Genomic DNA, 26,988 nt, shown 5'->3' with positions numbered 1-26,988 from the left:
ACTCCCTTCTACCCTCTCGGGGGGTGAGAGTTGCTGAGCTGTCATTTCCTTCTATGCATCTCTCCATTGACACATCTCTTCCTCCTCTCCTTGTCCATTGATTTCTCATTTCTCCTCATGTCTTACAGGGAGGATGGATATCATGTTCCTCATTTAGTAACTGGTCGAAACAAGTGTGCTATGTAGGGAATAGGGTGTCATTTGGGACGCACACTTAGACACAGTCATGAATACTGTAGCTCTCTGAGAGAATCTCCAACCAAACAAGCATCCTGTGTAGCCTGCTGCTGCATCGCTAGTATGGCAACAAAATCATCTCTTTCTACTCATTAGTTTACTTAGCATGGAGGTGGAGAAGAGTATAAACTACACCTCCATTTTAGTTTTGTCCCTCAACTCGAAGTGGCCCTGTAGGAGAAAGTGATCAATAGTTTCTTTCAACCCCTTAGTGAGCGCAGAGACACACACACACACCTGAGTGTACTGCGGGAGGATGGTGGCCTGCTGAGCTAGACATTAGTCGACCCTGACTAAATATCGGGTGATGAGTCAATAATTAGAGAAGGGAGATTTATTGGTGCCACAATGCTGCTCATGCTTTTTTTCTGAAAAGTGGGAAGGAGATGCTGTCATTGTGGTTGGGAAGTGAGGAGAGAGTGTGGGGGGAGAGAGACAAGACGAGAGATGAGAGAGAAAAGGGAGAGATTCTACAGGAACATAAAAAATATGAGACAAAGGATGTGGGATGCTATTGTGGATGTGGTTGTAATCATGTTTCTGTGTGCTGTGTTTTGTCGAATACTGTTAAAGTATCTCTATTGTTTGTTTCGGGTGTTTCTCTACAGAATACTGTTTTTAATCCTCGGTTTAACAACAAGAGACTGAAATTAAAGCCACATAAATAAAGCTCATGGTGGAGAGGGGGGGGGGGGGGGGGGGAAGAGTAGCAGGGAGAAAAATAGAGCAAGAAGGTACGGAAGGAGAAAGAAAGAGAGGCGAAGCATAGTGACCGAGAGAGAAAGAGACAGACATAAACAGTGACAAACATTGAAAAATACTCCACAGTTTAATAATTTAGTTAAAACATGTTCTCTCCATGCCATTTTACTGTCGGTCAGGGGTAGGAACTTGATTCAGCCGCGGGCCGATTGTTGTCGGAGAGGACGGTCGAGGGGGCAGGACATAATTATAATAATTTCTACACTGCAAATTGACCACAACTATGACCCCCCCCCCCCCAAAAAAAAAAATAATAATTTCATACCTTGATTACATTGAGACACGATCACATTCACTGAGTGTACTAAACATTAGGAACACCTGCTCTTTCCATGACAGACTGACCAGGTGAATCTAGGTTGAAAGCGATGATCCCTTATTGATGTCACTTGTTAAATTCACTTCAATCAGTGTAGATGAAGGGGAGGAGACAGGTTAAAGAAGGATTTTTAAGTCTTGAGACAATTGAGACATGGATTGTGTATGTATGCCATTCAGAGGGTCAATGGGCAAGACACAAGACTTAAGTCTCTTTGAATGGGGTACGGCAGTAGGTGCCAGGCCTACCGGTTTGAGTGTGTCAAGTACTGCAACGCTGCTGGATTTTTCATTCTCAACCGTTTCCAGTGTGTATCAAGAATGGTCCACCACCCGAAGGACATACAGCCAACTTGACACAACTTTGGAAAGCATTGGAGTCAACATGGGCCAGCATCCCTGTAGAACTCTTTCAACACCTTGTAGAGTCCATGCCCTGACGAATTGAGGCTGTTCTGAGGGCAAAAGACAGGGGGTGCAACTCAATATTAGGAACTCAATATCCTAATGTTTTGCACACTCAGTCTCAGTGTATGTCTCTTCTTTTATTCGTGGAAATAATTGGTGAACACATTTGTATTATATTTACCCCTTTTTCTCCACAATGTCGTGGTTTCCAATTGGTAGTTACAATCTTGTCCCATTGCTGCATCTCCCGTACCAACTCAGGAGAGGCGAAGGTCGAGAGCCATGTGTCCTCCAAAACACGAACCCTCCAAGCCACACTACTTCTTGACATGCTGCTCGCTTAACCCCAAAGCCAGCTGAACCAATGTGTCGGCGGAAACACCGTACAGCTGGCGAACAAAGTCAGCGTGCATGCGCCTGGCCCAACACAAAGAGTCACTAGAGCGCGATGGGACAAGGACATCCCAGCCTGCCAAATGCTCCCCCAACCCAGACGACGCTGGGCCAATTGTGCACCATCTCTTGGGTCTCCCGGTTGTGGTTGGCTGCGACACAGCCCGGGATCGAACCCGGGTTTGTAGCAGTGGAGGCTCCTCAGTGAAATTTCATAAAAATATAAACAGTGAAACATTAAAAAAGTTATCCTTTTTAGATAAAACTAAATATATTCATGTCCCCCCAAAAAATTTAATAAAATACACTGTTTTGCAACGAAGGTCTACAGTAGCCTCAACAGCACTGTCTAGGGTAGCACCATGGTGTAGCCGGAGGACAGCTAACTTCAGTCTTCCTCTGGCTGCATTGACTTCAATAAAAAAAAATCTAGGAGGTTCGTAGGCCTCACTCCCTTTCATAGACGTACATGGTAACTATCACCACTTCCGGAGGACGTCCTCCAAACAATCAAAGCTTTGCAGTATGAACCGAAATGTTATCCATCCAATAATAGAATTAGGATCAGAGAATGAACCTAGTGTGTTGTGTTGGAGTATTGCCACAGAGCATTATGGGGGTTCTATGTGTTGCTTTGTGTCATTGCTGGATAGAGATTAAGATTGAAGAGTGATAGTTGAGCATTTGTTTTATATTATTCAACTCAAATGTGTTTTTTGTAATTACAGGGGACAGAGGTTTGCACACTCAGTGTATGTCTCTTCTCAATTATAAATTGTTTTTCTTGGTTTTAGAACTTTATTTTTGTCACACCCTGATCTGTTTCACCTGTCCTTGTGCTCGTCTCCACCCTCCTCCAGGTGTTGCCCATCTTCCCAATTATTCCCTGTGTATTTATACCTGTGTTCTCTGTTTCCAGTTCGTCTTGTTTGTTCAAGCTTACCAGCGTGTTTCCTGTCTGCTCCTAACTTTTCCCAGCCTCTCTTTTCTCGTCCTCCTGGATTTTGACTGTACCTTTGCTCCACCTCTGGATTACTGTCCCTGGCCCTGCCTGCCGTCCTGTACCTTTGCCCTACCCCAGATTATCGACCCCTGCCTGCCTTGACCTGTTTTTTCCCTGTTGCTACAATAAACATTGTTACTTCGACAGTCTGCATCTGGGTCTTACCTTGAGTCCTGATCATTTTTGTGTCCAGTTAGCAAGGAAAATTGAAATAAATTGCACTAACTTCAGTAGATATCTAGCTACCAGCTTGAGTGTGCAGTTTTCTCCGCCAGAATGGTAGAATGGCCAACACTGCCGAAAATGTGGTGGACTTTTTGTTGAAGAACCCCTTTCATTATCTGGGGTACACAGAAAAGGTTTGAATTAACAGGGAGCCTTTCATCAAGCCGCCTGCATTGCTGGCCTAGCCTGCTTTTTTGACAGTCTGAGCCTTGGTCAAAAGGTGGGTACAGTGACCTGAAGAACATTGAGCTAAACGGCAAAACAAAAGCAGGGAGCAGATAAATGCCTACATCAGATTCAACCTTCTGGGAAAAAGCTGCATCGATTATGACAAAGGTCTGCGTATTCAAACTGTGCAACACAACGAGGAAGTAAGAAGAAACAAGGATGTTCTCAACACCACTGCGTTTTTGGCCATGCAAGAATTTGCTTTTAGAGGACACGACAAGAGGGAAACTTCCGCCAACAAGGGCAACTACAAGGAGCTTGCAGAGATAATTGCACGTTACGATGCTTTACTTGCTGAACATATCGAACTTTCGACTGTCTTTTCTGGGATGTCGAAAACAATTCCGAATGATTTGATAGCTACCATCCATTAGAAATTAGATTAAAGAGAGAGGTTGACGAGAGGTTAGATTAAAAGAGAGAGGTTGCCGAGAGGTTTTTGCGTGTGCTCAAGCAGGCTTTCCACTTTCCTCCAGTATTTATTTAGCAAAGATGATAACACATAATCACTCCGGACAGACAAAAGCAAAAACTCATGACATAAATGTTGCAGCATTAGAAATCCGACATGCTATATGGGATGAAAACAAGACTGTTTCAGTCTGATCAACCGTAGGCTACTAATAATAGCAGATGCATACAGCCTATGCGCCCTGTCCATCTGGCCAGGGTAAACTAATTGGTAACGTTTTGTATTTATAGTCCATTTGTGTGTCAGGAGAAAATGTGAATGTGATCAAATTTAGTTTAGTTTATATTCAAAATTGGGCGGGCTAGGCTGCCTATACGTTTTTTAATACAAAGTTATTAACTGGAATTAATCAAAATCGACATCATAGTGATGACAGATGACAATGTAGAAGGCCTACAGTTGCAAACATGCATAAAGCAAGCTCAGCCTTGTGAGTTGTATTGTCTATCAGTTGTTGTCTATGGTTGTCCTAATCTAATCTAAAGTCGTGGATGTCGATTATGGCAGCCCCCCACACCTCTCTGATTCAGTTGGGTTAAACGCGGAAGACACATTTCAGTTGAATGCATATAGTTGTACATCTGACTAGGTATCCCCCTTTCTCTTAAATATGCTGTATATGAACAAATAAGGTAGCTGCAGTTTGACAGGGTTTTCATCCCCCCCAGGGCCAGGAGTTTTTCCCAGGAGTTTTAAAAAACCCATCAAAGCCCATAGAAAACCTATTTACAACTGATTAATCACTGTCATACCTTAGTGTCCAAACTTTTCCTAGTTAGGTTAACATTACCGTAAAAACTCCAGGCCCCAGGGGGTAAAAATTACCCCACCGCTCTGGGACCTATGGTGCCACCAGTCTTCTTGCAGGTGTCAGTTATCGTCAGGTATGTGGCTGATCAGGGATTTATTCAGGAACGTTTATTGGGCTACTTTGATGTGTCAAGTGGGCGAGTTGCGCAGTCTGTGTTTGACTTTATGAATTTTCAGATGTCTGAATTTAACTTCATATAGGAGAAACTCGTTGTCCAAACCTACGGTGGCGCAGCTGTAATGGAATGTATCTGCTATTTGTATTTACAGCTAAGTCCCTTCCTGTTCCCTGATTAAGAGGTGATGACTACACCACTCCACTACCATTGTCAACTTTCTCCTGACATGAACTGAAGCTACGTCTCATGAGCCCCCTCAACCACTGGCACATTGGATGTTTCCCCTCCAAGCACTGTGAGTACCCCTATCAATTTTCTCTCATTACTGTATGTAGAGCTAATAACATAAACAAACACAATTACATTATTACACATCAATGATTTCACTCCTTGCTTGGACTAACTCATTCTTAGCTCTTTTGTCTAACTGTGTAGTGTGTTAGTTTTTTTGTCAAATCCTGTCCTGCACTGGTCAAGCCTCTGAACACTCATGCCTCATACCCTCATTCAATCACTGCTGTGATCCCTTTCCATCACTGTGTAAGTAGACCTCTCATTCCCATTCACCATAATATTGTACTATAAATGTCTTCATTAAATGCTTTCGGTTAAAATAATTAGTCTTCGACAATTTTTTAAACACACTTTGTCATCTCTGTGCGTTCCGCACCTATACTGTGGGTCTCCCATCCTTCTCAATTTTTCAAGTCACCAGCCTCCACTTGCCTGTAGTGATCCCTCTAGCACTGCGATGCGGTGCCTTAGACCGCTGCTCCACTTGAGAGGCCCGGTTAACACATTTTTTGCTGAATTTCTGGTGATTTTAGTCTTTTTTTTACTAAAAACAATGGGATGGGATGGTTTGAGGTTTGGTCAAAAATGCTAAAATAAGCAGGAATTCAGCAGAAACATTGTTTCATTTAGGGAATCTGTTCACCAACTATTCCCACGAATGGATGTCCACCTGTTGCCGACCCCTGCCGTAGGTTATCCATTGTGAGTGAGGTCAGAAGCATTTCCTGGTTCCTTGTCAATCAGCACCGCTACAGCCTGGATGATGCTAACCTCTGCATACCTCCACAGAATGCACAGCGTGAACAACCTGTATGCGTCCCAAATGGCACCATATTCCCTAAAAGTGCACTCCTTTTGACCAGAGACCTATGGGGAATAGGGTGCCATTTGGGACGCACCCTAAGCCCGGATTCTGCTAACCTTTGTGCATCCCATATGACACCCTATTCCCCATAGGTCTCTGGTCAAAAGGAGTGCACTTTTAGGGAATATGGTGCCATTTGGGACGCATACAGGTTATTCACGCTGTGCATTCTGTGGAGGTATGCAGAGGTTAGCATCATCCAGGCTGTAGCGGTGCTGATTGACAAGGAACCAGGAAATGCTTCTGACCTCACTCACAATGGATAACCTACGGCAGGGGTGTGGGTCCTGGTCAAAAGTAGGGCACTAGGGAATAAGGTGCCATTTGAGACAGACAGACAGAGCCAGAAAGAACCCTTAAACTGCTCATTCCCACATTTGTATTTCTGAACATTCTCCATGTGTCAGTCATAGCAAAGTAGGATAAACTCATCTCCCTACCTGACAGTTCTACTACCTGAACTGAAAAAAAGAGGAAAAACCAACCTTTCATTAAAAAGAGTGTCTTTCAGAGAAGAGCTGGTGGATTACACTCAAATTGTACAACTGATGTACAACACATTTGGCATAATGGTTGTAGAGTTTTTCTGAACAAAAATAAGTACACAAGGGTTGTGCAGACAAAATCTCTATCGCAAACATATAAGATGTTTCATAACGATTGTGACAAATTAATTTTGTGAAACCTAATTGTGTACAGGTCCATAAATGTAAGAAATAGTCTATATACTACACTGGTTATTCCCCTCTCATTCCATGTCCAGACAACCAACTCCTGAGCCTCTCTATACATAAAAAACCATGTCACTTTGAGTGTTTATCAGGGGGCTGGTATAGAGGAGGATGTGTCCCACACAAGGTAAAGCGGTATTGACTAACATGATCCCTTCTCCTGCTCTCTGACCGCCCATAGGATGTCATTATGACACACACACACACACACACGTACTGTAAGTGAGTGAATCAGGTACCTGCTGAGCTCACCGATGTGAACAATCAACCACATGTTCTTTATGTAATTAGTCTAATTCTAATACAACACTCAATAATGATGTGAAGACTGATGTACTCTGACATTCACTAATTCTCCAAATATACATTTTTATGGGAAGAAAATGACAAAGTCTCAATTGAATGCATGACTGGAGATTTGTATATATTTTACCGGTAATACACAATTCCCAACAGTATTGCAATTGGATCCACTTGGGTATTAACTATTAGGTACATGATTTGGATTCCAGTTCTTGAGGAGTGTATATTTGAAGATTAACTGAGGTAGTGAAGAGTAAGTGAAGTAAATCTTCATTCCAAATGCCACCATATTCCCTATTAAGTGGACTACTTCTGACCAGGGCTCTAGGAAATAGGGTGCCATTTAGTACGCACTCTTGGAGACTATTTCCTAGTGCTCTCTCAGATGAGACCAGATGGTAATCCAGCTAGAGGCAAAATATTCAAGATGTAGATTACAGATTTCATGTCCCCGAGCATAGCACTGATTCATTCAGAGCACACATGTAGGCTACACGCACTGAACACACACACAGACACACACAGACATGCTGTTAAGACTTAAGCTCTAAGAGAGAGAAATCTCCTGACCCCTCTGTCTGACTGACCGCTTAGTGGCACATCACACGCAGGACATTCACTTTCCATCTAATACAGAAACAGAGGTCTACTTTGCATTAAAAAGCACGAGTCACAATTGCACGATGGACCGTACAATCCTACTCATTCAATGTCTGAGAACCATGGTCACAACACACACAGCTAAAACACTCACGCCAACCTTGACTGCAACAAGGAGAAAATATGATTTTTTTTCACTAGTTTCCACATTTTTGGATTTTATTCTATTCATCCTTTATTTAAACCCAGATGAACGTGAACCTCTTGATATTCTGCCAGATGCTCTACCACTTAACTATGCCTCCAAACCCCTTATAAACCTAACAGTTAGCCCTCTTAATTCAACTCAATTTGTTCCAGAGGAGCAATAATAATGATTATTGCATTGAATTGAATTTCTCTCTCTCTCCCTGTGTCAGTTCTCTCACCTCGGCGTCTGAGATGGAGACGCGTTTGGACTCCACGGTGGGTCTGCGTACCACACGGGGGGAGACGTGAGCCCCCCCTGACCTCCCAGATGGGTACGTGCCCCGCTCCTGTAGCGACAGCTTCCTCCCTGAGAGGTGTGGCCGCTGAGCAGGGCCTTTCTTAGCTCCTCCTTCCTGAGCCCCAATCCTCACGCCATTGGCCGGTGAGCCGCCCGTCTCGGTGGTCGTCACAGTCACGGTGGCCATCATGGCGGTGAGGTCACTGCGGTCAGGGGTCATTGGGTCGGGGTCAGGGCTGAGGTCGTCCCTTCTGCAGCCCGGGTCGGTACTCATCGCCATCACTGGATGGAGGGATGGGGGAGCGCAGGACGAAGAGGAGGTGAGAGCCCACCAGCATCAACGTGGTGTGGGTCTGGGCCAGCCTGGGGGAGCACTGGATCTGCAGGGAACCGAGAGAGGCGAGAGGGATGAGTTCATATAGAGAAAATTATTTTAATTTAGATTTCCATTTCACATTTCTTTACCCAGGAAGTCCCATTGAGGTCAGGGGACCTCTTTTACAAGGATGCGCTGGCCAAGATGGCAGCTCAATAAAAAGCCATAGATCAAACACACTACATGGTATGGATATCATATGATATGAATGATATGGACACTGGTATTGTATTATGTTCCATGATTAACAGGTAAGTGATAACAACCAGAACAATGTCATCTACCCAAGAACATGTATCACAATACACTGCGTAGTTTGATTGAGTCAAGTTCACACATCTAAAAAGGTCACACTGTTATGTATAGGCAGTTCATGACATTGTGCTCTGAGGACAGCCAAGGTAAATAACTACAAGTAGGACAGTGTTTTGTCATCCAGACACCTCAGTGCCCCCCTTCTATCTCTCCCTCTCTCTTTGTGTGTGAGAAGCTGATTGTTCCAGCAGGGCCGGCCAGCAGATTAAGTCGTCCAAGCGTGTGTGTGCGCGCGTCTGCCGTGTGTGTAGTTGTCTAATTTAAATAAATGACCCTGTGATGAAAGTCAATCTAGGCCCACAGTTAATTATGATCCATTCCTCTGGACATGCTCCTAGTGTGAGTGTGTGTGGGTTAACACAGCTCTCATCAACAACATCCACTTTCTCATGCAATTACTCCGAGTGCGTGTGTATGTGTGTGTGTGTGTGTGTGTGCTTGAACCTGTGTGACAATCACAGCAGATCTTTGTTCATTGTGAGCCCTTTAATCACAAAATGTAAATCAGGGAAGTAGATAGTCATAGTGAGCTGGTATCAAAGCAAGGCTGTGCAGCCTGTTGGTTGATGTGTTGTTGTCTCTGCAGATGAGAGAGCACAGATATGCAAAGTGGACCAGATCTACTCCATCCAGTTATCCATCCAAAGGCCAGGGAGGGAAGAAGAACTGACAAGAAATCTCTCACATTACAATCCTTCCATCTCAAAGAGCCCTTCCACATCTATCTTAGTCAGGGACACACACACACACAGTGAAAAGCTGCTCTGGGAAGGTGATTAATGCTTTTACCTCCAAGAGCTCAATGTGTCCACCTCTTTAGGGTCAATAATTCAGAGAAAGGGGCTTGATTGGATATAAAATGGTGAATCTATTTACAATAACCTTTGTGAGGAGTTTCGGTTGTCTGAATATCAATATTCTTTTAGAGGTTACATTTAGAGTAGTGAAATGGGACATCGTCGTCTTCTGCTATTCCTGAGATTTCTCAGGACACGAAAACCTATCCGTTTAGTTGGACTCAGAGTGCCTTATATTCTAAAATAACTGAGTGCTCCAGTTTTAACTTGGGTCAAATTATTTCATGACGCATTTTATTTTTCACCAGGGCAGTCTTGGCTCCATGTCAATTGGAGTCTTTTCACAGAAACATACATGTTTGATTTTATCAAGTATCACTGCCTCTCTCTCACTCACAACAAGCACGGCAGGACACACATATCAGGGGGGGAAATAAATATGGCGTTCTCTTCGGAATAAATATGGCGTTCACAAAGGGGAAGGCAATTTGTTTCCATCCCTTGAGGGATAACAGTCAGGGCTTAATGAAATGGAGAACTATGTGCTTCAGCAGACAAAGTGTCCATTTAAGTGTGTGTGTGTGTGTGTGTGTGTGTGTGTGTGTGTGTGCACGCATGGGGACCACTGTGCAAACATTATGTTAAATTGGCATACATTATACCAGTGTAAGACTGGCTTATGTTGAGTCTAGAAGTGAGCAGAAGACGTGTGTGTGTGTGTGTGTGTGTGTGTGTGTGTGTGTGTGTGTGTGCGCCCACATGAAAAAAACACTTTAATACAGAATACTACAGTACTTAGAATTCTGAAGTAAACAGTAGTATACCTTGATCATGTGTAGTACTTACTGTAGAATTTTGTAGTATACTGTTGGAATACTATAGTGCACTACAGTCCACAAAAGCACTACAGTAATTACTATAGTGTATACCTTCTTTTTTTTTTTACTAGTGTATACTATAGTATTTAAAAATAGTATAGGATAGTATTTGTTCATGTGGGTGCCAGCATGTGTATGTGTGCCTGCGTGAGAGCATTTGTGTGTATGTGTGTGTGGGCGTACTTGTCGACCCCACCATGACAGTTCCCTCACAGTGGACGGGCAATCTCAGTCCTGGAGGGCTGGCTGCTTGTTGCCCCTGACAACCATTAATGTGGAGGATATTGACAACGCACACATGAATTCAGCCAAAATATTACAGCTTACAATGTTCCCCGGTCTGATAACTGTTGTTCTACCCAACAGTTGGGAAAGCCTTTTAATTGATTGTGATGGTGGTTGAGGTCGGAGAGGAGTGGCGGACGCAGGGGAGGGAGAGAGTTAGAGACAAATACCATTGACTCTTGACCCCATTGAAAAGCCACTTCCTGGTATTAACCGTTCTCTATTAGCCAACCAGTGATTAACTGATGCTACAGCAGCACTCTAGTCTTCAGGAACCATTCATAGGGACTGAGCCTATCAGGGAATGGTATTCATATAATGTCAGGGAGAGAAAGAGTGCTAAACAAGAGGACTGTGATGACGTAATAAACAAGAGGACTGTGATGACTTTTAATAAACAAGAGGACTGATGACTTTTAATAATTATTATTTGCAATGACAACCTGCACAGCAAATTTGCGGGTGCTAAAATCTTGGTGTTGAGGTAAAAAGTGTTGTCTGAGTGTTGATTCAAGTAGGGTTAACACCAGCGGGATTGAAATTGACACCACATGCAGTGAATAAATGAAGTGTTATTTTAAATCACAATGGAATCACCACCGTTGTTAATCGGCTGTGTTGTCACTATCTCAGAGAGAAATAAATATGGGAGGGGGCTCATTATTATATCATTCCCAGTATGCTTTGTTGCAGGTTGCTTTTTAGAATAGTGAATAGTGAATTTTAACCTCTCTGCGCACCGAACCCGTTAGTTAGCGGGATGAAATTCGACAACATACGGTGATCGCTACATAAATAGTCATATTAAACATTCATGAAAATATAGGTGTCTCACATGTTTCGAAAGCCTAGAATCTTGCTAATCCAACTGTTGTCAGATTTAAAAAAGGATTTACTGCGAAAGAATACGATGCGATTATCTGAGGATTACGCACAGGCGTAACAAAATCACAAACTGCAATAAAATTAATTGTTTACCTTTGACGATCTTCCTCTATTTGCAATCCCAATGCTCATTGTTACACAATGAATGGTCTTTTGTTTGATAAAATCCAATTTTATAGCCTAACACAAAACATTTTGTGAACTGCTTGTGTCGTGAATTCCGTCTCATTCCATTTTCGACGACACATTCGATGTAAATACACACACTAAACGTGACTTTTCCAGTCATGTTTGGTTTCATTGCAATCTGGTGCAAATCTGTATACTTAGACTTCGCTTTTCCTGATTTATTCACCATGTCTTCAATGAAATCATTTAAAAAACACTTTCCAAAACACTGCTGTGCGTAACAAGCGTGACTGCAACTACTCTGATGGTCAAGGCGAGAATGAAGTTCGTTAGGCATGCGTTTACAAACAAGGGATGGTGGTCCAACCCATAACCATCACATACTGGCGTTTACCTCAGCTCATTGGCTATCTACCCAGCTAGATTTCAAGAAGATCAGTGGTCTTTGGGCAGAAATACAGTCAATCAACGAAGCTTCGCTAATATTATTGGTGCGCAATGAAGTCATTGCTCGTTGTCTTCAAATAAGTTCACTTCGGTCAATACTCCCCGCAAAAAAAAAAAAATCAAGTTTGGCTGTGTTGCAAACATCCAGAGGATTGCACTGAAACCAACTATGACTAGATAAACGATTGTTTAGTGTGTGTAATTATGTCGAATGCTCCGTAAAAAGTTGATAGAGATGGAATTCACGTTGTTGATCGCTCTTCTCAAACAAAAGCATGGTATTTGTTCTGTAATCGGAAAACGTAGTTTGATTACCAAGATTCTCATCTTTTGAAGGATGTAAGACACTTGTATTTTAAAGAATGTTACGACGTTGTATTTTTAGTTAATCACTCTGAAATGGCCCCCGATGTTGATCCCTGTACGGGGATCGCAGCCATATTAAGCCATTTTGCCACAACTTTGGAAGTATGCTTGGGGTCATTGTTCATTTGGAAGACCCATTTGCGACCAAGCTTTAACTTCTGGAGATGTTGCTTCAATATATCTACATAATGTTCCCTCCTCATGATGCCATCTATTTTGTGCACCAGTCCCTCCTGCAGCAAAGCACCCCCACAACATGATGCTGCCACCCCTGTGCTTCACGGTTGGGATGGTGTTCTTCGGCTTGCAAGTCTCCCTGTTTTCCTCCAAACATAATTATGGCCAAACAGTTCTATTTTTGATTAATCAGACCAGAGGACATTTCTCCAAAAAGTACGATCTTTGCCCCCATGTGCAGTTGCAAACAATAGTCTGTCTTTTTTATGGAGGTTTTGGAGCAGTGGCTTCTTCCTTGCGGAGCGGCCTTTCAGGTCATGTCGATATATGACTAGTTTACCTGTGGAAATAGATACTTTTGTACCTGTTTCCTCCAGCATCTTCATAAGGTCCTTCGCTGTTTTTCTGGGATTGATTTGCACTTCTCGCACCAAAGTACCTTAATCTCTATGAGACAGAACACGTCTCCTTCCTGAGCGATATGATGGCTGCGTGGTCCCATGGTGTTTATACTTGCATACTATTGTTTGTACAGGTGAACGTGGTACCTTCAAGCGTTTAGAAATTGCTTCCTAGGATGAACCAGAATTGTGGAGGTCTACAATTTTTTTTCCCCCAGAGGTCTTGGCTGATTTCTTTTGATTTTCCCATGAGCTCAAGCAAAGAGGTACTGAGTTTGAAGGTAGGCCTTGAAATACATCCACAGGTACACCTCCAATTGGCTCAAATGATGTTAATTAGCCTATCAGAAACTTCTAAAGCCATAACATACTTTTTTGGAATTTTCCAAGCTGATTACAGGCACAGTCAACTTAGTGTATGTAAACTTCTGACCCACTGGAACTGTGACACAGTGAATTATAAGTGAAATAATCTGTCTGTAAACAATTGTTGGAAAATTGCTTGTGCCATGCACACAGTGGATGTCCTAACAAACTATAGTTTTGGCAAGTCTGTTAACAATACATTTGTGGAGTGGTTGAAAAACGAGTTAATGATTCCAACCTTAGTGTATGTAAACTTCTGACTTCAACTGTATAATTTAGAAGAAAGTGGGTGTTAAACTTCCGATCACAAATTTGCTGTGTGGCAAGAGGCAACTGAAGCTAACACAGAAACGACTGTCGGAGGGGAATGGGAGCTCGGAGAAAAGTTTTTCCCTTCACACTACCACCAAACATACAGTATGGTGTAATTCAATATGGTTGAATACGGTTAATTGAGCAGTTCATGTATCCTCTGCTGTCTTCAACTGAATAAAGCTATGATGAAAAAGCCAGAACAAATTGAAAAGGCCTGACATCGTGTGTGTGTGTGTGTGTGTCTGTTCTCCAGGATGTTTAAGCATACAACAGGAGCCACAACCTTCTCGTTTGAAGCACATTTGGGAACCATTTTAACGCCATTTGGGCTCCTCTACTTCCATCCATACCAATCCAATAATAATAATAATAATAATAATAATAATAATAATAATAATAATAATAATAATAAACTAATAATAATTACTAATAATAATACCTTATTTTTTCATAGCATATTGTAGAGGCAGAGCAAAGGAAATGTGTAAATAAATACATAATACACGGTGGCAACACTTAATGAGATCCTTTTATGAGAGCCAAATGTTATTTCAATCTTTCCACATCTTTCTCCCAATTCATATTGAAAGTATATTCATTAACCAAAACTAATTAGGAGGAGACGAAGAGAGTGCATACAGGTTCTTCTGATTGACACATGTTCCTCTATTAGCGACCCATATCTCCCTCTTGCTCTGTCTCAATTTGTCTTCTAAATTGGCTTGTTGTGTCCCAGGCAGCAAACAAAGACTGCCAAGAACAAAATGGAGATAATGTATAGAGCGAGACAGCGCTGAGCGGACAGCACCATGAATAAATCTCAATAATACTACTGATGAAAAAAGAGTTGTTTTTATGCCATAGCACGAATTGGAAGTGAGGTTCTCGCTCCACGCCGAGTTGTTTTCTCACTGGGTTTCATTCCCAGTTGACAGCTGAGTCATTGATATAACACTGTGACTACATACATAGTGTGTACGTGTGTTTCTATTTCCTTGTGTATTAAAAAAAGCCTTTCTCTAGATAGCTGGAACACAAGCTTGTACGTGACCTTGAAGGCTTAGACAGAAATGGTCATGTTGTCAGCATGTAGTCTCATCTCCATCCACCAACACAAAACTCTACAGATTGGAGGGCAGTGGAGGTCATTGTCTCTCGCTTTCTCTCCCTATCCCCCTGGTATAATGCATGTGTGTTTGTGTGTAGAAAATCTATAAAAATGTTGATCACAGATAGCAGTGTGTTGGTGAATGAGGACCCCAGAGTACTGTATGCTGTGGATGTGATGGGTATTGATTTACAGGCTAGAAGCTCCTGAGGCAGAAGAGAGAGCACACTGACAGAAAGCACAGGCCTACTGTGCCTATGGAGGAGTATTACACTGGGACCAATTTAGCTCAGTCAAACTAGGCATTCGCATTTTAAATAATTTCACTATTCCAATAATATCATGATTTTTTCCCCCCCCGAATACCCGGATAGTCGAAATACATGTGTTTTTGAAAATAAAACTTTGTTTAAACTTGGGAGAGAGGTGCCACAGTACAGGGACATTGAGAGTGAGCTAAATAAATGTGAATACATTGAGTGTGAGCTAAATAAATGTGAATACTTGCTACTAATGCTACAGCTAACATGATTACGGGGAGAGGCACAACACTAGAATCGCTACTATCGTTATAACTCCAGGAGCTATAGTACCAGTCAAATGTTTGGACACCTACTCATTCAAGGGTTTTTCTTTACATTGTAGAATAATAGTGAAGACATCAAAACTATGAAATAACACATTTGGAATCATGTAGTAACCAAAAAAAGTGTTAAACATGGCCTCCACTGCCCTCCACTCTGTTGAGAGTTTTGTGTTGGTGGATGGAGATGAGACTACATGCTGACAATTTGATCATTTCTGTCCAAGCCTTTAAGGTCACGTACAGGATTGTGTGTGTGGATTGTGTGCAGGTGTGAGTGCATCTGCACGCAGAGTGAGGCAAAGACTTTTGGAGCATGTTCTGGTGTCAAGAAGGGCAGGAAAGAAGCCACTTCCAAAACATCAGGGACAGACTGATATTCTGCAAAAGGTACAGGGATTGGACTGCTGAGGACTGGGGTAAAGTCATTTTCTCTGATGAATACCCTTACCAATTGTTTGTGGCATCTGGAAAAAAACTTGTCCGGAGAAGACAAGGTGAGTGCTACTATCAGTCCTGTGTCATGCCAACAGTAAAGCATCCTGGGACCATTCATGTGTGGTGTTGCTTCTCAGCCAAGGGAGTGGGCTCACTCACAATTTTGCCTAAGAACACAGCCATGAATAAAGAATGGTACCAACACATCCTCCGAGAGCAACTTCTCCCAACCATCCAGGAACAGTTTGATGAACAATGCCTTTTCCAGCACGATGGAGCATCTTGCCAAAAGTGAGTGGCTCGGGGAACAAAACATCAATATTTTGGGTCCATGGCCAGGAAACTCCCCAAACCTTAATCCCATTGAGAACTTGAGAACTGGTCAATCCTCAAGAGGCTGGTGAACAAACAAAACCCCACAAATTCTGACAAACTCCCAGCATTGATTATGCAAGAATGGGCTGCCATCAGTCAGGATGTGGCCCAGAAGTTAATTGACAACATGTCAGGGCAGATTGCAGAGGTCTTGAAAAAGAAGGGTCAACACTGCAAATATTGACTCTTTGCATCAACTTCATGTAATTGTCAATAAAAGCCTTTGACACATGAAATGCTTGTAATTATACTTCAGTATTCCATAGTAACATCTGACAAAAATATCTAAAGACACTGAAGCAGCAAACTTTGTGAAAATTAATATTTGTGTCACTCAAGAACTTTTGGCCACGACTGTATATAGTCTAAGTGTTGAGAGAATGCCAAGAGTGTGCAAAACTGTCAAGGCAAATGGTGGTTACTTTGAAGAATCTCAAAAATAAAATATATTGACATTTTTAACACTATTTTGGTTAATACATGATTCCATATGTGTTATTTAATGTCTTCATTATTATTCTACAATGTAGAAAATTGTTTTAAAAAACCTGGAATGAGTAAGTGTGTCCAAACTTTTGACTGTGTGTATTAATTTTAATAACTCTACCTACATGAACATATTACCTCGACTAACCGGTGCCCCAACACATTGACTCTGTACCGGTACCCCTTGTACACTGCTCAAAAAAATAAATGAGGCTCGGTAGTGAGTGTGTTGCCTCCACGTGCCTGTATGACCTCCCTACAACGCCTGGGCATGCTCCCGATGGGGTGGCGGATGGTCTCCTGAGGGATCTCCTCCCAGACCTGGACTAAAGCATCCGCCAACTCCTGGACAGTCTGTGGTGCAATGTGGCGTTGGTGGATGGAGCGAGACATGATGTCCCAGATGTGCTCAATTGGATTCAGGTCTGGGGAACGGGCAGGCCAGTCCATATAGCATCAATGCCTTCCTCTTGCAGGAACTGCTGACACACTCCAGCCACATGAGGTCTAGCATTGTCTTGCATTAGGAGGAACCCAGGGCCAACCGCACCAGCATATGGCCTCACAAGGAGTCTGAGGATCTCAGCTCGGTACCTAATGGCAGTCAGGCTACCACTGGCGAGCACATGGAGGGCTGTGCGGCCCCCCAAAGAAATTCCACCCCACACCATGACTGACCCACCGCCAAACCGGTCATGCTGGAGGATGTTGCAGGCAGCAGAACGTTCTCCACGGCGTCTCCAGACTGTCACGTCTTTCACATGTGCTCAGTGTGAACCTGCTTTCATCTGTGAAGAGCACAGGGAGCCAGTGGCGAATTTGCCAATCTTGGTGTTCTCTGGCAAATGCCAAACGTCCTGCACGGTGTTGGGCTGTAAGCACAACCCCCGCCTGTGGACGTCGGGCCCTCATACCACCCTCATGGAGTCTGTTTCTGACCGTTTGAGCAGACACATGCACATTTGTCGGATTGGATGATGACTTTTGCTGTTGTATCTGATCGCTATTGCTCTATAAATCGTATTGACAGACCTCCTTCAATTCCCCAGTGGTGTAAAGTAATTAAGTAAAAATTATTTTAATTACTACTTAAGGTCTATCAGTACAGTTTATAAAACAATAGCGATCAAACAAAAGCCATCATCCAGTCCGCCAGGCCCGACAATCACCTCTGATCACATGCAGGCCTACATTCAGTTGCCTTCATACTGCATAATGTTCTGCATGCAGTCATATGGAGTTGAAAAGCTTTTGGTAACAAATGTGGCCTCTGCAACCTGACAGCTGCACATGATAAGAGGATGTCCCCTCCTGCACCTGTCCAAAGGTGGACACTTTAGTGGTGGACATTTACCGGTGGTGTGAGTACATATAAAGAGAGATAACATAAGGGGAGAAAGCTTCAGAAAGATAATCACACACGCATGTGTAACAGTATTGTTTTTGTCCTTCTCCTTGTCCCAACCTGGTCTTGAACCAGAGACCCTCTGAACACATCGACAACAGTCACCCTCAAAGCATTGTTACCTATCGCTACACAAAAGCCCACAACAAAAAAAACACACACACACACTGTGTTGGCCCACCACACAAGGGACCATGAGATTGACCTTCCACTAAACAAGGGGAGCTGCTTTCACAGTCCTAATGCAACCAGGTTCTTTGTGTTTCAATCCTGCATGAGTCTTCCAGGCAGACAACAATTTTAACCATTCCCCTTATACAGTGACAGTGTGTCTTTATCTAACACTCAGACCAATACGCATTCCACAGTTGGGGCAAGCATTGTGCCCAACTAGCACACAGTCAAGCCCAGAGAAAATGCCAATGACCAGAGCCAAGAGAAATATTTTGGCCACAACAACAGAGAGAAAGAGAGCACTGCTGATGCCTCTATTTAACCCAAGTGCCCAACAAAGCAAAGAGCACTACATGGGAAGCCTGCCAAGGCTTACTTCAGTTCTTAACCAGAACAAACAAACACAAAGGATTTCTCTTCTCCAAAGCTGTTTAAACTACTGAAGGACAAATGTCAGGAGTGAGTGAAAGAGAGGACACTAAGTGGGTCACCACCCACTCCATAGTTCTAAATGGCAGGAAGTCAGGAAGACAATAGTATCTTCAATGTTCATTAACAGATTGAGAAACATGGCTCAGAATCACCCTGATGTAAAAGGTAACCCTAGCCTGGTTCCAGACCTATTGATACTATATAGCCAACTGCTATGGTCACTATTTGGAATAACAAGGGTTTGGGTAGATACGCAAAAAATAAAAACATTTTAAAAAACTCCCCATCCAATAGAATCAGATACTCAGCTCTCTTACTATGATCCCAGTGCTGAAAGTTGAGAAAGGAGGGGCTGGAGACAGTGAAACAGGGTAGAGGAGGCTTTCTGTCATCTGTCTAGAACCAGAGAGAGAGGCTGCTTTGCTACCTGTCCTTCGTTACAATCCCCCGGGCCCAGCAGTTTGGACCAGGTCCGCATGGCTGCCTCATCTGTCACATCTCATCCCAGTCAGGGGGAGTATGTGACACATTAGGTGCTGGGGGACTAGGGGAGAGAGGGATCAAGAGATGGATGCTGACGAAGAGGTGGAGGGTGAAAGCCAACACTTCCGCATTAGATGCTGTGAGAAGGGGGATGGGGAAGGAAAGGTGAAAAGGTATATGGAAGCGGCGGGGGGGAGCTGTCCAGAATGACAGCCTGGCCTAGTGATTGCTGACACATGTAGGAGAAGACCAGCCCTGTGGCATGCTTCATGCACACGAGAGAGAGCGAGCGAGAAAGACTAAAATAAGAGTTACAAAAGACTGGCACAAAGAGTTTGTTCTCCTCCATAACTGGTAAGGCTGCGCAATTTATACAATTTTAATCAAAATTGCAATATTGACATGTGCAATATCCATATCGCAAGAGGCTGCAATTATGTTTTTAAGCACCATGAATTCAAATATAATAAGGGTCCCTGTTAACCTTGGTTTCAACCCTGTCATAACTTCTATTGTACCTGTAATTTTCATTAGTTGTCATGCCAAACACCAACAGTAGAATCCAAATGCTGAGGAGTATTTCAGTCTGTAATAAAGCCCTTTTGTGAGGAAAATATTGGGAGTAATCTTAGACCATTCTTCCACACAGAACCTTTCCAGATCACTAACCAGGTTTCCATCCAACCTTTTCAGTAAAGTACATGTCAGAAAACAATGTAATAACAGTCCTGCTGGAACTTGTCAGTAAACTTTCCAAATGTCGACAAAACAAAATACGCTGGACAAGGTGGGATCTGACGGTGCGGTGCGAGAAATGACGCTGGAAACGCTTTTATGTGCAAATATTGATATAATAACTATCATATTGAAGTAAACTTGGAGTCACGCGATGACATGTTGTGTGGTCCTCCCACTACGACTCTTCGGGAAAGCATGCCGTTTATTAGGCTACAGATGAAAGTGCAAGATGATGAGCTTGATGCTCCTTTCCAATTAATATTGAGGGTCTTATTCTGGTGACATGATCGTCGATGCTTGGCTGCCATTTGACAAATAATAAAACATCTTGCTATTTTGTCCATAATAATCTCATCATGTAGGCTATACTCACATTGTGTCTGCGAGCGGTTGCCTAGAGTGCACGTACCAATAGCAGAGTGGGCACACTCGCTATATAACGCACATTGTTTTGTGAGAAAACCATAAATAGAGCTGAAAATGTGATGGAAACCCATTTAACTTGCATTTTTGGTTTGATACATGGGATTTATGTGCACTACGTCATCACACACAGCCTTTTATCCGCAGCAAGTACATTTGATGGAAACACATCTCTGGTGGGAAAATACGCATAGTGTTTTTATGTGGATTTTAGAATATTTGCATGGAAATCTGTCGCCAATCGGATACTTTTTCATACTGTACAACCCTGGCGTTGCAAGCGCCATGCTCTACCAACTGAACCAAATGGGACCTTTGTGGAAAATCCACTGGCGGCCAGGTGTCAGCCTCCTGGCAGAGGCAACCAGGTTTTTGTTCATGATGCCGTTGACCTTAAGGGCCCCAGGACCAGTGGAAGCAAATTGCTCCACAACAGCAAAGATCCAACACCATATTTTACAGTAGGTATGTGGTCATTTTCTGGTCATACATCTTTCTTTTGACACAAAACCCATGACTAGTGTGCGTGGCCAAAGAGCCCTATTTTCATGTCATCCAACAAATATAAATGCCTGGAGTTTCTTAAACGGCATTGGTACATGGATTGGAACTGGTGCTGTGGTCAGATGACAAGAAAATAGAGCTCTTTGGCCACGCACACTAGTCTTGGGTTTTGCGTCGAAATCGCTAAGCTCACTCCCAATGTGTTTTCCAATCTCAAACATTTTAGAAAAAGTCTCAGTGCCCCGCCAGGTGAGGTATTGAAAGGTATTGAAAACAGGGTGTTAAACAAAATCGTGTTCTCTTGAGCATTCGTATAAAATAATATAATTTCCCAAATTTTGCTCATCTTTATCAAGGGTGTCAATCATTTCAGACTCCACTGTATCTACAGGAGCTGAACAGTTGGCAGCTTGTGGTGCCATGCCACTGTCTGAAGTAAAAACCTGCAGTCTTTTTAAGAACCTCATCCCCTTTGAGTGACTGAACTGAATCTCCTCCATACAATAAAGTTCAGCATGGGACTTATCTGTGCCCTGTGAAGCATACCTAGAGAAAGAGAGACTAGCTCTGTCTTTCTGCTGATGACTGTGTGATAGCACTATGATGATCAGTGACAGACAATGAGACACTCCGGGGAGGGTGGATTACTGCATCTAATGACTAGGACATACCTCTGGCAGCTTAGGTGCTAATGGGAACAAGATGACCATATATTAGCTACAGTATTAATAGCAAGGTTTATAAAAGGCTTATAACAGGTTATTAATAGGGTTCTGTACTTACCTTCTAAGTATAGCCTACTATACTTTCCAGCTATTGACCCATTGACTGAGTGTGGTTGACTAGGCAATAGTTCCAATCAGCCTCTTTCCCCTGTGCCAACAACCATCAGAGTCTACATATCAGGCACTCTTTAATTAAATCATTAGCTTTGAAGCTGGATTAGCTCGTTACAGTTCGCCACACCACTACAGCTAGCCTTAGCAATAAATCTGTCAGAGATCCCTCCCTGTACACTTGAAGGTGAGCACAGTACAAAATGCAGCCGTTCCCACTTAGAAAACCCAGGCGTTGCCAAACAGCTTGCACACACAGTGTATGAGTACACACATCGAGACATCAGCAGACTGTAATCTCAATGCACAGAAATAGAGCCAGACAATCTCAGCCAAATCCAGGGCTAACACTCACCCCCCTAACCCGACCCAGGACCAGGGCTGCTAAATCAGGATTACAGAGGAGGATACAGAGGTTTGAAGGAGGAGGAAAAGGAGAAGAGTTGCTGTTCTCTCCTACTACTCACACTCTCAGATGGGCTGAGACTGGAGCCTCTGCATGGCTGGTCTCTCAGGCAAAGCCAAAGTTCCAGGCCTAGGGGTCTCAGAGAAACAAGGCACCCCACTTTGGGCCCCCGAGACAGAGTCAAGGAAGTTCAGGATAATTCCCTGGTGTAACCAACATCCAAAAGTCCTCCCTCGAGTGCAGCCCTGTATCCCTCACACTGGCAGGTGTGAAAAACTGGAGCCCATTTTACATTTGAATAATTTAGTAGACACTCTTATCCAGAGCGACTAACAGGAGTAATTAGGTTTAAGTGCTTTCCTTGCTCAAGGTCACAGACAGATTTCTCACCTAGTCGCCTTGGGGATTCGAACCAGCAACCTTTCTGTTACTGGCCCATTGCTCTAAACCGCTAGGTTACCTGCCGCCCTGCATTGAATTAATCCCATCCATGACCTCAGCATGCCACTGGTTGGCTGTGTGTCTATTTTTAATATGGGCTAGGTAGTTAGCCCAGCGGTGGAGAGTTCAGAAAGAGATTAGTAGGAAGTAATCGTACCACTGTACCCTCGGGGCAGTGGGAATCTGGGTATGTCATCAGGCTTCTCTCTCGACAGGTGGGTGTGGAAGTTCCATGCCTGAGTGTACACTTATAGAACTGCATTCTCATGATGGATGCTACATAAGGATAGTAAGGGGGGGAATTATGTCTAGGAAACCCAGCTATGGTGCAGTGGGAGACCCAGTGGGTTTTAGATAAGGTACCAGCCAAGCCAGGAAAAAAAACAGAGTTACTACACTGACTGCACACATCCAATCTCTTATCTACACGACAGGAATAGACCTAAACAACAAGTATCTGTTAGTTAAACATGTGGCAAGAATCCTCTAAACTGAAAATGCGAAGACTTACTGATTCTGCTTTGTGGATGACTATCTTTGTTAGTCTTCCAGGGACCGATCCTTTGTACTGTCTAAATCCTTCCCAGTGGCAGAATGCCCTGCTATTGCTGAGCGCCATCCTCTCTCAGCCCTATGAGGGCTAGGCTAGCCTCATCAAGAACCAGGCTTCCCTATTTGAAAGCCTGGTGAAGTCAATAGCAGGAAGTAGCCTGGTGTAAATCAATGACGCCTTGCAACACATCAAACAAATCAAATGCCTTGCTTGGGCTGATTAATATAATATATTCATATTAATAAGTTGATATATGCAGTGTTTGTGGTGACTTAATTTCAATCAATTGCTGGCTGTCGGCTACACTTGATACACTCAACTTTTACCATAGCCTACGGGTAGTTTTCAAGCAGAGAAGTTGTAATGCCGTCGACTCGATTGGTCAGAAAATAGTGACGAACATAACATGTGACGCAGCACCCCTTCTACGTGCATGTGGAGGAGGGTTCTTGAAATGTAACATCCAATAAAAATGTAGTCGCTGGAAGCCAGCGGACTATTCTAGCCATTTCGGCTAATACAAAATTCTCCAGAGCTCCAAAGGACCAGCGTGACAACAATGTGATTTTGAGATATGGCTACACGAGACTAGGGCTTGGCTAGCCAAGTCAATGCCCCACCATGCTCCATCCTGTGTCATCCCTGTTAGGGCTAGGCTAGCCAGCTATCACAATGCCCCACCATGCAGTGTCATCTCTGTTAAGTCTAGGATAGCCATGTATCACAATGCCCCATAATGCTTCATCCTGCATCATCCCTGTTAGCACTAGGCTAGCCAGGCTGCCTGTCAGATGTCAATCAATGGTGTGAACCAAGCAAGCCTGTCCAAGGCCAACCCTGATGGATAATGAGCCTGCTCTGGATAGACTAGCACCATCTTATCCTGTCTTCCTGCCTGACTGACTGATTGAGAGACTGACTGACCAACTGGTTGACTGCTTGTGGGGTTTGTTGAGGCCGGCTGGTTTTGGAGTCTTCAGTAGGGAAACATACTGTATCAATCAAGGGAGTCTGCGGGTCTTTCTGTGCCACCAAACATTTGCATACTACTAGTAAAGTAGAAAGTGTAACATTATGGAACAATGTTGTTCAAATTAAACAAATAGTTAGCGGGGAGAGGCTATACAGACACTCCTGGCCTGCAAAGCAATGGCGTATGTTGCGCACTTGACAGCGGAGTGAACCGAATCACACAGGGTTGTTACAGCTAAGGAGGAAATGTGTTCTGGTGCTGTTGCCTTTCATGCTCTCCCCATTGAGTTGACCGTTTCACGGTGACATCTAGATGGCTACCAAAATTAGTTAACACTGTTCCATAATGTTCCATTAGTAGCTTAAACCTGTTCACTTTGATAGTAGTAGTATGCAAACATTTGGTGGCACAGAAAGGAAAATGTTGTGAGTCTGGTAAAATAATCAGTGGAATTGTGTAGGCTATAGCAACGTTGTATTAGTTTGTTAGAATTTGTTAGAGTTTGTTAGCATCTAGCGGTCTTATTTGAAATGTGTTCAATGCCTCAATTCATTTTATAAACTATATTGGATATATGGCTGTACAGATTCCTTGTGGTGTTGTGTCGCACTGCTTTGCTTTATCTTGACCAGGTCACAGTTGTAAATGAGAACTTGTTCTCAACTAGCATACCTGGTTAAATAAAAGGTGAAATAAAACAATTAAAAACTCCTATTTGCCATATCTTCAATCTAAGCCTACTATAAAGTGTGTGCCGACAGGCCTGGAGGGAAGCAAAAGTCATTCCGCTACCCAAGAATAGTAAAACCCCCTTTACTGGCTCAAATAGCTGTTACTAACCCTTAATACACTTTTGGTTGAAAATTGTGTTTGACCATATACAATGCTATTTTACTGTAAATAAATTGACAAGACTTATTGGGAAGAAAAATCAACAAGCACGACTTGATGATAAAAAGATTGTGGGAGCCGTTTTGTTCGACTTCAGCCTGGCTTTTCACATTATCGATCATAGTCTACTGATGGAAAATGTGTTATGGCTTTACATCACCTGCTATATTGTGGATAAAGAGATTTGTTAAAAAGAAGACAGAGGGTGTTCTTTAATGGAATCCTCTCCAACATAATCCAGTTAGAATCAGAAATACCCCCGGGCAGCTGTCTTGGACCCTTACTTTTTCAATCTTTACTAATTGTCCGGTCCTCTGGCAGTCTATGGGGGTACCACAAGGTTCAATTCTCGGGCCGACTCTTTATATATATCAATGATGTTGCTCTTGGTGGGGGCGATTCCCTGATCCACCTCTACGCAGACGACACCATTCTGTATACTTCTGGCCCTTCCTTGGAAACTGTGCTATCTAACCTCCAAACGAGCGTCAATGCCATACAACACTCCTTCCGTGATCTCCAACTGCTCTTAAACACTAGTAAAACCAAATGCATGCTTTTCAACCGTTCGCTGCCTGCACCCGCACGCCCGACTAGCATCACCACCCTGGATGGTTCCGACCTAGAATATGTGGACATCTATAAGTACCTAGGTGTCTGGCTAGACTGCAAACTCTCCTTCCAGACTCATATCAAACATCGCCAATCCAAAATCAAATCTAGAGTCGGCTTTCTATTTCGCAACAAAGCCTCCTTCACTCACGCCACAAAACTTACCCTAATAAAACTGACTATCCTACCGATCCTCGACTTCGGCGATGTCATCTACAAAATAGCTTCCAATACTCTACTCAGCAAACTGGATGCAGTTTATCACAGTGCCATCCGTTTTGTTACTAAAGCACCTTATACCACCCACCACTGCGACCTGTATGCTCTAGTTGGCCGGCCCTCGCTACATGTTCGTCGCCAGACCCACTGGCTCCAGGTCATCTACAAGTCTATGCTAGGTAAAGCTCCGCCTTATCTCAGTTCACTGGTCACGATGGCAACACCCACCCGTAGCACGCGCTCCAGCAGGTGTATCTCACTGATCATCCCTAAAGCCAAAACCTCATTTGGCCGCCTTTCCTTCCAGTTCTCTGCTGCCTGCGACTGGAACGAATTGCAAAAATCTGAAATTGGAGACTTATCTCCCTCACCAACTTTAAACATCTGCTATCTGAGCAGCTAACCGATCGCAGTAGCTGTACATAGTCCATCGGTATATAGCCCACCCAATTTACCTACCTCACCCCATACTGTTTTTATTTTATTTACTTTTCTGCTCTTTTGCACACCAGTATCTCTACCTGCACATGTTCATCTGATCATTTATCACTCCAGTGTTAATCTGCTAAATTGTAATTATTCACTCCTATGGCCTATTTATTGCCTACCTCCTGCCTTTTGCACACAATGTATATATATTATTTTTTTTAATGTTATTGACTTGTTTTTTGTTTATTGTTTACTCCATGTGTAACTGTTGTTGTCTGTTCACACTGCTATGCTTTATCTTGGCCAGATCGCAGTTGCAAATGAGAACTTGTTCTCAACTAGCCTACCTGGTTAAATAAAGGTGAAATAAAATAAAAAATAAAACTAATGAGTAAAGCCAGTTATAAAGCCTAAAGGTTTCCAAAATATTTAGCACAGCCCCTTAAATCATCCATCTCTTCCCTTAATAAATAATGCTCCACGTTTA

At 43.1% G+C, this 26,988-nt stretch overlaps 1 protein-coding gene and 1 long non-coding RNA gene across 3 annotated transcripts in view; one reads left to right on the top strand and one right to left on the bottom strand.

The window, feature by feature from the left end:
- Positions 1–5,264, top strand: part of LOC149979228 (uncharacterized) — a 74,873-nt gene extending 69,609 nt beyond the window's left edge. The window contains exon 3 of the long non-coding RNA XR_016485143.1: positions 5,127–5,264. This is a non-coding gene — a long non-coding RNA (uncharacterized LOC149979228). The remainder of the gene's footprint in view (positions 1–5,126) is intronic.
- The window catches only part of camkk1a (calcium/calmodulin-dependent protein kinase kinase 1, alpha a), a 117,589-nt gene that overhangs the window by 79,093 nt on the left and 11,508 nt on the right, over positions 1–26,988 (bottom strand). For both annotated transcript variants that reach the window (XM_036937858.2, XM_036937856.2), the window contains exon 2: positions 8,197–8,635. In XM_036937858.2, coding sequence (XP_036793753.1) covers positions 8,197–8,535 — 339 coding nt within the window. In that variant the 5' untranslated portion in view covers positions 8,536–8,635. The remainder of the gene's footprint in view (positions 1–8,196; positions 8,636–26,988) is intronic.

This window comes from Oncorhynchus mykiss, chromosome 12 (assembly GCF_057628025.1).
Source record: "Oncorhynchus mykiss isolate SJ-2025 chromosome 12, ASM5762802v1, whole genome shotgun sequence".
Taxonomy (NCBI): Eukaryota; Metazoa; Chordata; class Actinopteri; order Salmoniformes; family Salmonidae; genus Oncorhynchus; species Oncorhynchus mykiss.
This window is presented reverse-complemented; position numbering and strand designations above follow the sequence as displayed.